This window comes from Oryx dammah, unplaced genomic scaffold (assembly GCF_014754425.2).
Source record: "Oryx dammah isolate SB20612 unplaced genomic scaffold, SCBI_Odam_1.1 HiC_scaffold_25, whole genome shotgun sequence".
NCBI classification, from domain to species: domain Eukaryota; kingdom Metazoa; phylum Chordata; class Mammalia; order Artiodactyla; family Bovidae; genus Oryx; species Oryx dammah.
In genome coordinates this window covers 21271960-21285661 of record NW_024070209.1, presented here as the reverse complement: position 1 = coordinate 21285661, position 13702 = coordinate 21271960, and the positions used below count along the sequence as shown (strand labels likewise).

Sequence of the window (13702 nt, the reverse complement as noted above, 5' to 3'; positions counted from 1 at the left end):
TGCTTTTGACTTATTTGTGTCAATTTGAATAAATTGAATTTTTTTCAAAGTAGATTCTAAACTTGGAAATTTAAGTGACTTATTAATTGAAGATTTTTATAAGAAGATACTTAGACATTTAGGTGTTTTGTTTTTCTACTTACAGGGATTTTTAATTATGTTTGCTCTTCTGTTTAGTCATTATTATTATTTTGGTTATTATTATATTGGACCTTATTTGTTGAGTAAAAGTCTTCTGAGTCTGATATAAATTGTACTTTACAATACTTTTGTAATGTAACCATTCTTCCTTTATAGTATTAGTTGTAAAGCAACTAATATAGAACCTTAACTTCTAAGTACCTTAAAAATTTGTTGTTAATTGCTGAGTTTACAGTATAGCTAAGATTTGCACTTTGTGCACGAAAGCTTTTTAAAAATTAACTTTTCAATGAAAATCATTTTAAAATATACTGCAAGCTTTTCCGTCTTCTTAAAATAGATTACACTGAGTTTAACTGGATCTTTTCATGATGAATTAGTTATGATTATGAACTTGATTTATTTTGTTTGTACTATAGTATCTATAGTTAGACTTAAGGGTATTCTTTCTTCCTATGTAGTTTATGTGCCCCATTTTTTCTCCCAGCTGCCACTTTCTGCTGTTGTTTTCCTGCCTTCTTAGAGCATGACTCCATTCTGCTTTCTAACTTGATAAATTCCTGTGGGCGTGGAAACTGACCACCAACCTTTAAAATCATATAGAGCTCCCGAACAATGGAAGGCACATAAACTTTAATGTATTAACTTTTTGATACTATTTTTATCAGAACAGAGTCCTGTTGTTTTCCCAGTTTGTGGCTCGTCTTTTTACTTTCTCAGCTCTGTCTTTTGGTAAACTAAAGTTAATAATTTACTAAATACATTCAACGAATTGAATGCCACTCATAGTTTGACAGAGAAGGCAATGGCACCCCACTCCAGTACTCTTGCCTGGAAAATCCCATGGACGGAGGAGCCTGGTGGGCTGCAGTCCATGGGGTCACTAAGAGTCAGGCACGACTGAGCGACTTCACTTTCACTTTTCACTTTCACACATTGGAGAAGGAAATGGCAGCCCTCTCCAGTGTTCTTGCCTGGAGAATCCCAGGGATGAGGGAGCCTGGTGGGCTGCTGTCTCTGGGGTCGCACAGAGTCAGACACGACTGAAGTGACTTAGCAGCAGCAGCAGCATAGTTTGAGTTGCTAGGGATACATCAGTGAAAAAAAAGATCAATCTAAGTTTATCATTATTTTCCTGTATAATCTATTTTTGCATTTTTTAAAGTAATCTTGTGGTCATATACTTCAAATATCTATATATTTTATAGTTTTATTTTTCATGTTTAAATTCTTTATCCATTTGGAATTGATTAGAGGGGGGTTGAGAAAGGTATCCAGTTGATTCTTATTTTTAATAGATAACCCATTATGTCTGGACCAGTTTTTAAACAACTCATCTTTTCTCCACTGTTCTATAACAGTAGTATTTTCATATACTAACTTCACCTACATGTATTATATATTCATTTCCATTTCCATTTAGGAAATTTGCTGTATCAGCAAAAATCCCTGAAACCAAGTGGTGTCAGAAGTGTTGTGTTGGTAAGTAAACCATCCAAAATCACACAGCTCTCCTGTTTTACAGAGGGGATAAGAGGATGCTGTGAGGCTCATTTTTCAATCTAGTGTAAAACCGTAGTACTCCAGGACATCCTGCCAGTAATAGTTTACTTTTCTCCCTTAAGTAAAATAAATGTATTGCCCATTCTATTTGCATGTAAACTAAACCTAATGTAGAACTTTGCACACATAGTTGTTTCACAAATAATTTATTGACTAAATAAATGGAGGATGACTTTATTACAGAACTTTACCATACTCTGTTCTCTGAGGAGCCTGTTACTAATCATTAACCATTCTGCTTAGTAATGGCTTTTGAGACTGCATTTATTCACTCAGTATACTTGTTATTTACTCTCATACCTTTAATACATGAAACTTAATGCTTGTGATGTGCAAGTCATAGTCTCCTTGTTCACATGCCACGAGCCTAAAGTCCTCTTCACCCCCATAACAATTAACTGGTTGATTCGTATCTAGGAAAAGCAAAAAGTTGTTTTCTTTCCTCCCTTAAAAACCTCTGAGGCAATTCAGTTTTCTAATTTGTAAACCTGCATCTTGATTAATGTCTCCATTTAGTGAAGACCAAAGCAGTATTTCCTCTGAACAGTACTACCAAGAGCACCCCGAATCACCCTAAATGTGCTACAGCTATCCATGTGGGAACATTTCTCCAAATGTGCTTTAAACCTTTCTTCAGGACCTTGCTGTCTCAGTTAATCTCTCTGCTACCATAAGACCTAAAGTTCTTCTGCTACCATAAGACTTAAAGTTCTTCTTCTCACCCCCTGGCCCCATAACAACCAGCAGTTTTTGAGCATACAAATAAAAATCCTGGAAGTGATGAGAGTTTTGCACTCCTATCTGAAACAGTATTTCTTTTTCACTCTGCAATCTAATTAACAAATTGAACTGGCCTCCACCTTTCATTTGTTTGTTTTTGGAGCAGGCAACTATTACTGTAAAAACTTTGCATTATAAGAAAACTTACATATACTTTTTTGCCTTGACAGTGAGAAATCCTTACACAGGCCATAAATACCTATGTGGGGCACTTCAAACTAGCATTGTTCTATTAGAATGGGTTGAACCAATGCAGAAATTTATGTTAATTAAGGTAAGCATGAATGTCAACCTATATCATTTTTAGCATAAAAGCTTATCAGTTTTCCTGTTCTTTCAAGAAAACTTTTTTTTCCAGTTAATTCTCAAGACAATGTAATGATTTTGGATTATATGGCAGAGTGGTAAAAATCTGCCTAATTATTTTAAAAAATCTCCATTGGCCTGATAGAAGTTGTAAAAGAGACTAGATAGATAGGTTAGGACTTCCCTAGGGGCTCAGACAGTAAAGTGTCTGTCTACAATGCAGGAGACCTGGGTTCGATCCCTGGGTCGGGCAGAATCCCTGGAGAAGGAAATGGCACCCCACTCCAGTACTCTTGCCTAGAAAATCCCACGGACAGAGGAGCCTGGTGTCCATGGGGTCGGAAAGAGTCGGACACCATAGTTCAGGGATGTGACGGTGGAAGCCTGAAGTTCTGAATCACATATCAAGAACAGGAGGTACTAAGAGAACAGTGAAATTGTGTCTGAATATGTTCTCTGGTTGACTTGTTCCATTGTAGCAGAGGGACAGTCTACAGATTGGCATTTGGCTTAAAAAGTCAAGGAATAAACATGAAGGGGAAATAATTTGTTTTGAATATCTCCCATCCTGTTATTTCACCTAGGCCTTCCCATGGATCGTTTTTTGTGCCTTTGTGTCTCTAGAATCGTTTAACGAAAAAAAATTTTTTTGGCTGTGCCACATGGCATGGAGATTTTTGTTCCCTGACCAGGGATCAAACCTGTGCCCCTTGCAGGGGAAGCATGGAATCTTAACTACTGTGCTGCCAGGGAGGTCCCTCTAATGAATATTTTTTAAAACATTTAATATTACTCGGCTGTAATTTAAATTTAGAGGAAAAGCTAACTGAAAGTGTATGAAGTGCTGGCTCAGTCACTCCAAAGAAGTAGCAGATGAATTTTTTATGCTGTTTTCCTCGCTATTTTGTATAGATTAAGTAGTATTTCATGAGCATTTGCTATCTCCATAGAAATTGGGATCAAAATAATTGGAGTGGATTCTTTCTAAATTATATAATATAGAATTAAGATGTTTAAAAGTATTGGCTTCCTGTTATTTAAAATTTTATGAGTGACTAGGGAATCTAGTTTTAATTTTCACATCAGTATTTATTAACCTCACAATTAACGAGGACTAAAGAAATGAAATAGTTTCAAGAATTTACCACCCATTGAAGTAATATTTTCACAAATGTAGTGAAACAAAAATTCTTTCAACAAAAAGCTGAAAGGGGAAATAACCTTATAAATTGTGCAAAGCAGAACTTCTGAACCCAGCGCATTTCTATCCACCTGTTTTTGCTCTAAGCTCCTCTTTGTTCTTTTCTGTCTGACAAAAGCGCAGCATACCCTCGGTGGAGTGGTAAAGCGCATATAATTATTTCCCTGCAGCCCTTCCCTCCCCTGTCTGTATCCTTAGTCTGCTACAGCACGTCCTTCCTGTTCCTTTCTTTCCTAACCTCTATCAAAATGAAAAATCGTTTGATTACATCAGTTGTTCATGGATACTAATCGTCTGATTAAACCAAAGTATGAATGAATTTTATGTGTTACCCGATATGTTAAACTGTTTATCTTAATACACAGTGAAAGATCCTCTCTACTAAACGAACTTTCTGTATTAAAAACATACAGGTGCTTGCTTCGATAGCACATATACTATTAATAAAGTTGGAACAATACAGATTAGCATGGCCCCTGCACAAGGATGACGTGCAAAGTCATGAAGCATTCCATATTTTCGTGATGTAATTATCCTCCAATTAAAAATAAATATACAAAAAAGAGCATGCCGGAGGGAATATATATTTTGAAGGCATGGGAAGCTTAAAAATTACCCATGCATGTTTTCTTTTTTCTGGGTACCAGGGAGCTTGGCGCTGACTGGTGAGGCCTATTGCCAGGATTCTAGGATGTTACCCTACAGTTCTACTTGTAGGCCTCCTTTAAGACTTCTTACTCTTCCCACTTTCCTTAAACTCCCTGAGACATATGCCCTTCTTTACTGTCCTTCATCTAAACCCAATTCTCCTTTCTTTGTCTCTCTACTTTGAGATTTCTCTCAAGTGTATTTTGTTTCTATATTTGATATTATCTCAGTTAGTATTTATGATGTTTCTATACTATAAGTCTTACCAGATGTATTCAAAAACATTCTTATGTTTTCTGTATTCTTACTCTTCATGACATTTTCTAAGTTTTTGCTTCACTACACTGTTTTATTTTCAATATAAATAAAAGTCATAAATTGAAGCAGATATTCATGTACTTATTACAAATCAGGTACAGTGCTGTTTAATTAGACAGATAAAAATGAGTAAGAGAGAGGGTGTGGAGAAAAGGGAACGCTCTTGCACTGTTGATGGGAATGTAAATTGATACAGCCATTGTGGAAGACAGTACGGAGATTCCTTAAAGAACCATCATATGACCCAGATATCCCACTCCTAGGCATATACCCTGAGGAAACCAGGGTTGAAAAAGACACATGTGTACCACTGTTCACTACAGCATTCTTTACAACAGCTAGAACATGGGAGCAACCCAGCTGTCCATGGACAGACGAATGGATAAAGTTGTGGTGCATATCAGTTCAGTTCAGTTCAGTCGCTCAGTCCTGTCTGGCTCTTTGCGACCCCATGAATCGCAGCACGCCAGGCCTCCCTGTCCATCACCAACTCCCGGAGTTCACTCAGACTCACGTCCATCGAGTCAGTGATGCCATCCAGCCATCTCATCCTCTGTCTTCCCCTTCTCCTCCTGCCCCCAATCCCTCCCAGCATCAGAGTCTTTTCCAATGAGTCAACTCTTTGCATGAGGTGGCCAAAGTATTGGAGTTTCAGCTTTAGCATCATTCCTTCCACAGAAATCCCAGGGCTGATCTACACATTGGGATATTACTCAGGCATAAAAAGGAACGCATTTGAGTCAGTTCTGATGAGGTGGATAAACCTAGAACCTGTTATACAGAATGAAATGAGTCAGAAAGAGAAAGATAAATATCATATTCTAACACATGTATACAGAATCTAGAAGAATGGTACTGAAGAACTCATTTACAGGGCAGCATTAGAGAAACAGACATAGAGAACAGGTTTATGGACATGGGGAGAGGGGAGGAGAGGATGGGGTGTATGGAAAGAGTAACATGGAAACTTACATTACCATATGTAGAATAGATAGCCAATGGGAATTTGCTGTATGGCTCAGGAAGCTCAAACAGGGCCTCTGTATCAACCTTGAGGAGTGGGACGGGAAGGGAGATGAGAGGAAGGTTCAAAAGGGAGGGGATATATGTATACCTATGGCTGATGCATGTTGAGGTTTGACAGGAAACAACAAAATTCTGTAAAGCTATTATCCTTCAATAAAAAATTAATTTTAAAAGAAAAAAAATGAGTAAGAGATAATTATTTCCCTCAAGGACTATTATTAGTAGCGACTGGTTTTGAAACTATTTTATGGGAACGCTCTTCTGCTAGTGACTTATACATATTGTTTAGTTATTATTGGAAGCTAAGTAGAAGTACTCACAATCTGTTGGTTTTCTGATTTACTGAGGAAAAAATACAGAAGCATTGTTTTCTTCCTCTCCTACTGCTGTTTCCACATTTCAAAGAGAATTATTTTAAATGTTTTCCTTTATTAAAAATAGGACAGATTTTATCCAAAGCACATCCCCAGGTGGTAGGGATGCTCCCAGTGAGCACGTGCGTAGGGTGTTTGTTGAAGGCATGTCTAGAGCTCTGGGATGGAGGCACTCAGGCAGTTTTGGGGAAGGAGCAATGTGGGAACAACGGGTGTGGGCAGAGTTTCACCTTCCAGTCATGAGGATCACACTGCATCTTCTGACACTTTAAGACAGTTGGTTGTGGTAGCCCCATTTTACCTGTTTATTTTCTCTATAATTTATTTTCTTTAGAATTTATAAGTAAACTACAGAATTAAAAAATATTAATTTCAGTAGCTTTAAAGATACTAACAGTAGCCATTGGGAAATATAATGAAAACAGCCCATTTATAGGAGCAATAAAAATAAATTATAAGTAGACCTAATAAAATATGTGTAAGACTAATATATTTTTTATAAACCTTTTTATTGTAAGGAAGAACATTGCCAGCACCCCAGAGCTCCTCATAGCACCACCCCCTCTACAAATCAGCTCCCTTATTTTCCATTTTTACCATTGTTACCACATACCCCTAACATTAGCATTTTACCTAATGTTTCAACAGTATGGAAGTGGAATCATATTCATTTGGGTCTGACTTCTTTTGTGCAACATTGTATTTGTGTACTTGTTTAATATAGCCATAGTTTGTTCATTTTGATTGCACTCTAATTTCTGATTGTATGAAACTGTCATCATTTTATCTGTTTTAGGCATTTGGGTTACTTGCAGTTTTTTTGATACTCTTAGCAATGAAACTTGTGTATACTTTTGCATATGTCTCCTGTGTGCCTGTACAGTCATGCTCTGTAGGTTGTATAACTAGGAGTGTTATTTCTAACACTCTGAGAGATGCATATCTTTGGCATTAATAAGTGATGTAATTAACCACTGTGGTCGTACCAGTTTGTTCTGCCACCATCAGTGTTACGAGCATTTGTCTACTTTTCTCCGAGTAACCTTTATTATTCTCATTCTTCTGGTGGATGTGTATAGTTATCTTGCTTGTTTTCTCCTGATGACTAACAAAGTGAATGTTTTCTATTTTTCCAGAGTTTCAGTATGTGAATTTAGTCTCTTTGTAGTAAAATAAAAATAATTTTAAGCTTATGTATAATGAAAATCAGTTGCATTGTAATTAAGTTAATTTATTGAATAGAATCACTTGAAATACAGGGCTAATTTCTTTTGTGGGTAGGTTTTTTTTTTCCCTCCCCTGTCCATACTTAGAAGAGGAATGTCTCTTTCTAATTAGCATTCCGGTTTTCTCACCCATGTTTGCTCAGTTGGATAAGAAGGCAGAGTATTACTGAAGTGCAGTGTCCAATTAGGAAACAAGAGACTCTACCTCAAAGGGTGGAGGTGGTGGGACTCTCAGAGCAGATCTGTTTCCAATTCTGATGCTAAAATGTGTGGTATTTAACTTAAAAATTACAGTGTGAACCTAAAATCTTTATAAGATGCTTCATAATTTGGATTTTTCTGCATACCCTGAGTTTCTGTGAGAAGCAGCACTCTTTATAGTACTCTGTTATGTATTTTCATAAAACTAAACATTCTTAACGGCATTCCCATGAAATTATTTGGCTTTTGTTTTCCTTTTTTAATATATTTTGTTTTTTTCCAGCACATAGATTTTCCTATACCATGCCCACTTAGAATGTTTGAAATGCTGGTGGTTCCTGAACAGGAGTACCCATTAGTCTGTGTTGGTGTCAGTAAAGGGAGAGACTTCAACCAGGTGGTTCGATTTGAAACAGTCAATCCAAATTCTACCTCTTCGTGGTTTACAGAATCAGGTTTGTGGTTTTTTTTATTTAATTATTAAGGCCAGTGCATAGACTGGTTTTTTAAGTAATAAATTTACTGTATCTTTCATCAGGCAAGTACAGTGCATAAAAATCCAGTCTTGAGTAACTTAGTGAACTGGAAAAAGAGAAGATGACTTGCTTTGTAATTAGCTAATTTGTTTGACACATTTAAAACATTCTAGTGTCTCCCAGACTTGAGTGTGTGTCAGAATCACTTGGCTGGGTCCCACCCCCAAGTTTTTCATTCAGTAGATCTGGGTGAGGCCTGAGAATTTTCAATGTGTAAGTTCCCAGGATGTTGACGATGTTAATACAGGGACCACACGTGGAGAACCACATATATATATATATATATATATATACACACAAACCTTGTTGGTAGTGCAAGTCGTATCCAACTGTTTGCGACCCCATGAACTGCAACACACCAGCCTTCTCTGTCCATCACTTACCTCCCTGAGTTTCCTCAAACTCATGTCCATTGAGTCAGTGATGCCATCCAACCATCTCATCCTGTGTCCCCCCTTCTCCTCTTGCCCTCAGTTTTTCCCAGCATAAGGGTCTATTCTAATGAGTCAGCTCTTCGCATCAGGTGGCCAAAGTATTGGAGCTTCAGCATCAGTCCTTCCAATGAGTATTCAGGGTTGATTTCCTTTAGGATGGGCTGGTTTGATCTCCTTGCTGTCCAAGAGACTCTCAAGATTCTCTTCTAGCAGCACAGTTCAAAAGCATCAATTCTTCAGCGCTCAGCCTTCCTTATGGTCCAACTCTCACATTCATACATGACCGCTGGAAAAACCATAGCTTTGACTATATGGAGCTTTGTCAGCAAATGATGTCTCTGCTTTTTAAGACACTGTCTAGGTTTTCCACAGCTATTCTTCCAAGGAGCAAGCATCTTTTAATTTCGTGGCTGTAGTCACAGTCCACATTGATTTTGGAACCCAAGAAAATGAAATCTGACACTATTTGCACATTTCCCCCATCTATTTGCCATAAAGTGATAAGACCATATGCCATGATCTTAGTTTTTTGAATGTTGGGTTTTAAGCCAGCTTTTTTACTCTGCTTTTTCACCTTCGTCAAGAGGCTAGTAGAAAACCTGATTTATATAAAAAGGAAAAGCTGCATTAAGTATATTTTCCAGTATATTTTTGTAATTGATACACAGGTACTACCTGGTAACTTTAATAAATATTTTTAATCATTTGTAATTAGGATACAAAATATTAAGTAAATAGTAAAGCACCTCCAAAGTGTTTGAGGGTGCTTGAAAATAATTCTTTTATATATTTCCTAAATTTTGATCTACATTTCCCAGTTGTAGCACATTCTTCCTTCATAGCTTGTACCTTAGGAAATAATATCTCCAATTAATGAGTTTTTTACAGAAATTTGATGATAGTTTAAAACCCTCAGTTGCATAGTTGCAATCCATACACATTGGCAAAACTTGGGTTTTGTGGTAAATAAATCTGATTAAACTGTTACACTTAAAAAAAAATGACCTTAAAGGTCTTTTTATCTTTGTTTTTAAAACACTGTGTTTGTTATGAAGCTCCTTTTGTATTTTTGCCTAAAAAATGACATTGTACAATGTTTCACTATAAAATAGGCTTGGCCATTTTTGAAGGTAATTTTTTAAAGGTCTTGCAAAGGCTCTTTGCTCACAGTCTTTGACAACTTAGAGAAGTGTTAACCAACTTGCCAACAAATATTGATTAGTCAGGAATTTGTTGGAAGCCTGAAAGAGTGTTCACTAAAGGAAAAAAATTAAGAGACTGAGGTTTTTGGCATTGGGGGAAAAAAATGATCACACATTTAGACACATTCAACAGAAATCTAAAGACAGTGTCCTGGCTGCTGAAGCCCAGGGAACTCGAGCAGCTTTCCGTTTGCATGGCCAGCCCTAGGCAACATTATGTGGCTTGTCTTCGGCTCCCTCAAATTCTCTTGTTAAATTCTCCCTTTTTAGACAGTATCTACCCTTTCAGGCATGGGGTAACTCCTGCTTTCTAATTTCTTCCCTTCTGTTGTTGGTTGACTAATATTTTATTTAGTGAATTTCAGTTGTCTTATTTCTCCCAACCATTTTAATTTTAAATCCTTTTCTGCCAATTGTTTAATGAAGGGCCTCTCATTTCCTGACATAAGAGTTTTGTCCCTTCCGTCCCAGGAACTTTTGATTGCTTATCTTAGCATAATGAAATCCCTTTATTAGAAGTTAAATACAACAGATATAATTCATTTCTGATTTTGAGATGATGAGGTTGAGTAAGAGGGTGAAAGTAAGTTTAAGGTTTTGTATGAGCTGAAATTGTAAGCTGTGGTTTCCTAAACTCTGCAGAATCCACTTGAGAAGATTTTAACAGTCTTGATACATCAGGTCACACACACATCCCCCCATTTAAATAAGAATATCTGGAGGTGGCAGCTGGACATGAGTAGACCTCCAGATGACTTCAGTGTTTGGAAACTAATTATTATAAGCCATTTCTAAATCTCATTTTCCTGGCTTTCTATCTCGTAATGCTAGACTGGCTTATTGACTAATTTTCACCAAATGTGTAAGTTACAAAGATCTGGTTGACCTGATTTATAGGAGGCCTGTTCCTTATCCTTCCAACCCTGACTAGTTACAGAGTATGTGTGAAAGTCTGAACTACAGCTGCCCTTGGATTTATTAAGATTCTAAATACTATATGGGAAGTAACTGATAGACTAGACTTCAGAACCACTCTCCAGAAACAAAGGCCTGTAGCTCAACAGTTTTAGCTTTGATATTCATACAAAGTTTGGGATATCTTACGTCTCACTTTCTGGAAAACTAAGTCATTTAAATATTTTAGGTTTGTTAGAACTTGGATAAATCATTATTGTAAAAATAATGCCTCAGCATTTTTATGGTGCTTCATACTTCTCAAAATGTGTCAGTATTTTTTTAACTTATTTGTCTTCAAAGTGATTAACTCTCTGATTCATTCATTCAGTAAATATTCATTGCATGTGCTAGGCACCACATATAATGATGTACGAAGCACAACCCTTGGCCTTCTGAGCTTAAAATCCGAAATTAATCATTGCTATAATATAGATCTCACATGTGAATAGAAGAGTGCATCACCGGTAGTAATGCCAATAGCTAACCCTCCATGAAGCACTCACTCAGTTTAGCTCTTATATCAGAGTTTGAACCCAAACCCATCTGAGTCAACCACTGCATGCATATGACTAAAAATATATATCTATTTCAAATTCAGTTATATTCAGAATTCTTTTTTTAATGTCTCTGTGCTTTAAATATTACTGTTTCCTGTAAGTTTTATCAAGTTTGTTTGTGTTGTAGATACCCCACAGACAAGTGTGACTCATGTAACGCAGCTGGAGAGAGATACCATTCTTGTATGCTTGGACTGTAAGTTTTTGTTTATGAATATCTTTATCTTAATAAGATTTCTTTTATCTTAGTTTCTAAGTGACTTTGTTCCATTATAGGTTGTATAAAAATAGTAAATCTCCAAGGAAGATTAAAATCTAGCAGAAAATTATCATCCGAACTCACTTTTGATTTCCAGATTGAATCAATAGGTAAGTCAGAGTTTTGTGTTTCTAGTTTGATTGCATTATCAGCTGCTTAGAATAATTTGTCCAATAGTTATTTGAAATTATAAAAATATATTACTAAGGACTCATTTTTTTAAATATAGGGTATAATGAATATAAGGTATTAGTCTTTGCTTTTACATATTCCCTAAAATAGTTTAACAACTTTGATATAATTGGTAAATAATATCATCTTCCCTACAGATTGGGCATTTTCAAGATAAATAATTAAATTTTGTTATTCATAACATAGTTATGAATTTCCATTTTCTTGAGACTCCTGTAGAGTTTCCCAATAAGTGCTTTACAATTTAGTATAATCTATTATTTTTGCTGTTATGTCTGCTGATCACAGATCCTTAAGTATATGGAATTTCCTTCTTGCTATTTTTACATTATGCTTGATAAGAATTTTTTCTGGAAAAAGATTTCTTACAGAATCAGTATTCTAAAATGATTGCATTCAGGAGAAATAGGGTAAAATGACCATAATAGAGAGAATGCTGATGAATATGAATGGCAGTTAATTTAGCTGTACACTGGTTTTTCTGGTGTCCTTTATCAGTAAAGATCCTTGCATGTATATGCATTAGTAGAAGGTAAGGCTCAAGGGCAGATAGTTCATTTATCTTATTCTTGGTCCTATTTTTAATCTTTCTCCCAAAAAGAATGCCTCTCTGCAACAAGCAGACACTGATGATAAGTCAGTTTTGAGAGACGTCTGCTCAAAATGTTCAAATGGAATCCATACTTAAAAACACATGGCCAGGTCAAAAAAAAGGCAAAAAAACAGAAACTCAAAGTGATATGCCCTCATGAGTGGTAAAGAAAACTAGCGGTGTCCCACTGGAGATGGGGAACAAGAGCCAGGCATGTTGTTTGAACCACCTGCTCATTAAGACTCCCCACATAAGGCCTGGTGGCTTTATAGGGGATTTTTATCCACTATTAAAAGAAGAAATAGTCCCTGTCCTATATACAAACTGCTTCAGACTGTAGACAAGAAAGGAATGCAGAATAAATCAGTAACACTCACTTCAGTTCAGTCACTCAATCATGTCCAACTCTCTGTGACCCCAAGGACTACAGCACACCAGGCTTCCCTGTCCATCACCAACTCCCGGAGCTTGCTCAAACTCATTCAGCAGTGTTGATAGTGAAATCAATTAAATTATGGAGAAAACACAGTTTCCCAATCTCATGAAAACAGATTTTGGAAAATTTATATAAAATACTAGCAAATAGAATTCCATTTCATCAAATAGTAGACTTTATCTCAGAAAAGCAAAGGTAGTTCAGCAGCAGAAAATTTATTTGTGTACAGCACATTAAAAGCCAAAAGTTACATAACTCTGCAGTAGATGCACAAAAAGCATTCAGTAAAATCTAAGTCATTCTTGGTTTTTTAAAAAGACAACATTTTAGAAATTATCAGTAGAAGGAAATATCCTTCATCTAGTACAGCCTATTAAAAATATCATTTAATGGTTAAACTGATTCACATTATACTAGATAATGAGATAAGGAGGTTTGCTATCATCATATTACAACACAGTCTCATTAGACTATGAAAAGGGAACTATGAGGATTAGAAAGAAGTAAGCAAAATATCTTTTTTTGCTGATGGTATGATTATCTACTAGAATATACAACTCTAAACTATTAGAACCAATAAGAAAATTGAAAATTGCTAGATATGAATAACATAGATGGATAGCTTTCTGACATGCCAGTTAGATGCATAGGAATAAATGTAGTCAAACATGTGTAAGATCATTATCTAGGAAATTCCAAGTTATCTTTTAAAAGCATAAAAGAAGATTTGAACAAATGAGCTACACCATGTTG

General features: G+C 36.1%; 1 protein-coding gene and 1 non-coding gene across 6 annotated transcripts in view; both read left to right on the top strand.

The window, feature by feature from the left end:
* The window catches only part of MAP4K3 (mitogen-activated protein kinase kinase kinase kinase 3), a 184293-nt gene that overhangs the window by 162568 nt on the left and 8023 nt on the right, over positions 1 to 13702 (top strand). For all 5 annotated transcript variants that reach the window (XM_040224684.1, XM_040224687.1, XM_040224685.1 and 2 more), the window contains 5 exons: positions 1565 to 1623; positions 2655 to 2758; positions 8068 to 8239; positions 11598 to 11666; positions 11747 to 11839. In XM_040224684.1, the coding sequence (XP_040080618.1) occupies positions 1565 to 1623; positions 2655 to 2758; positions 8068 to 8239; positions 11598 to 11666; positions 11747 to 11839 (497 nt within the window). The remainder of the gene's footprint in view (positions 1 to 1564; positions 1624 to 2654; positions 2759 to 8067; positions 8240 to 11597; positions 11667 to 11746; positions 11840 to 13702) is intronic.
* LOC120852397 lies at positions 4405 to 4512 on the top strand. The gene has a single exon (XR_005718569.1). It is a non-coding gene; the product is annotated as a U6 spliceosomal RNA (small nuclear RNA).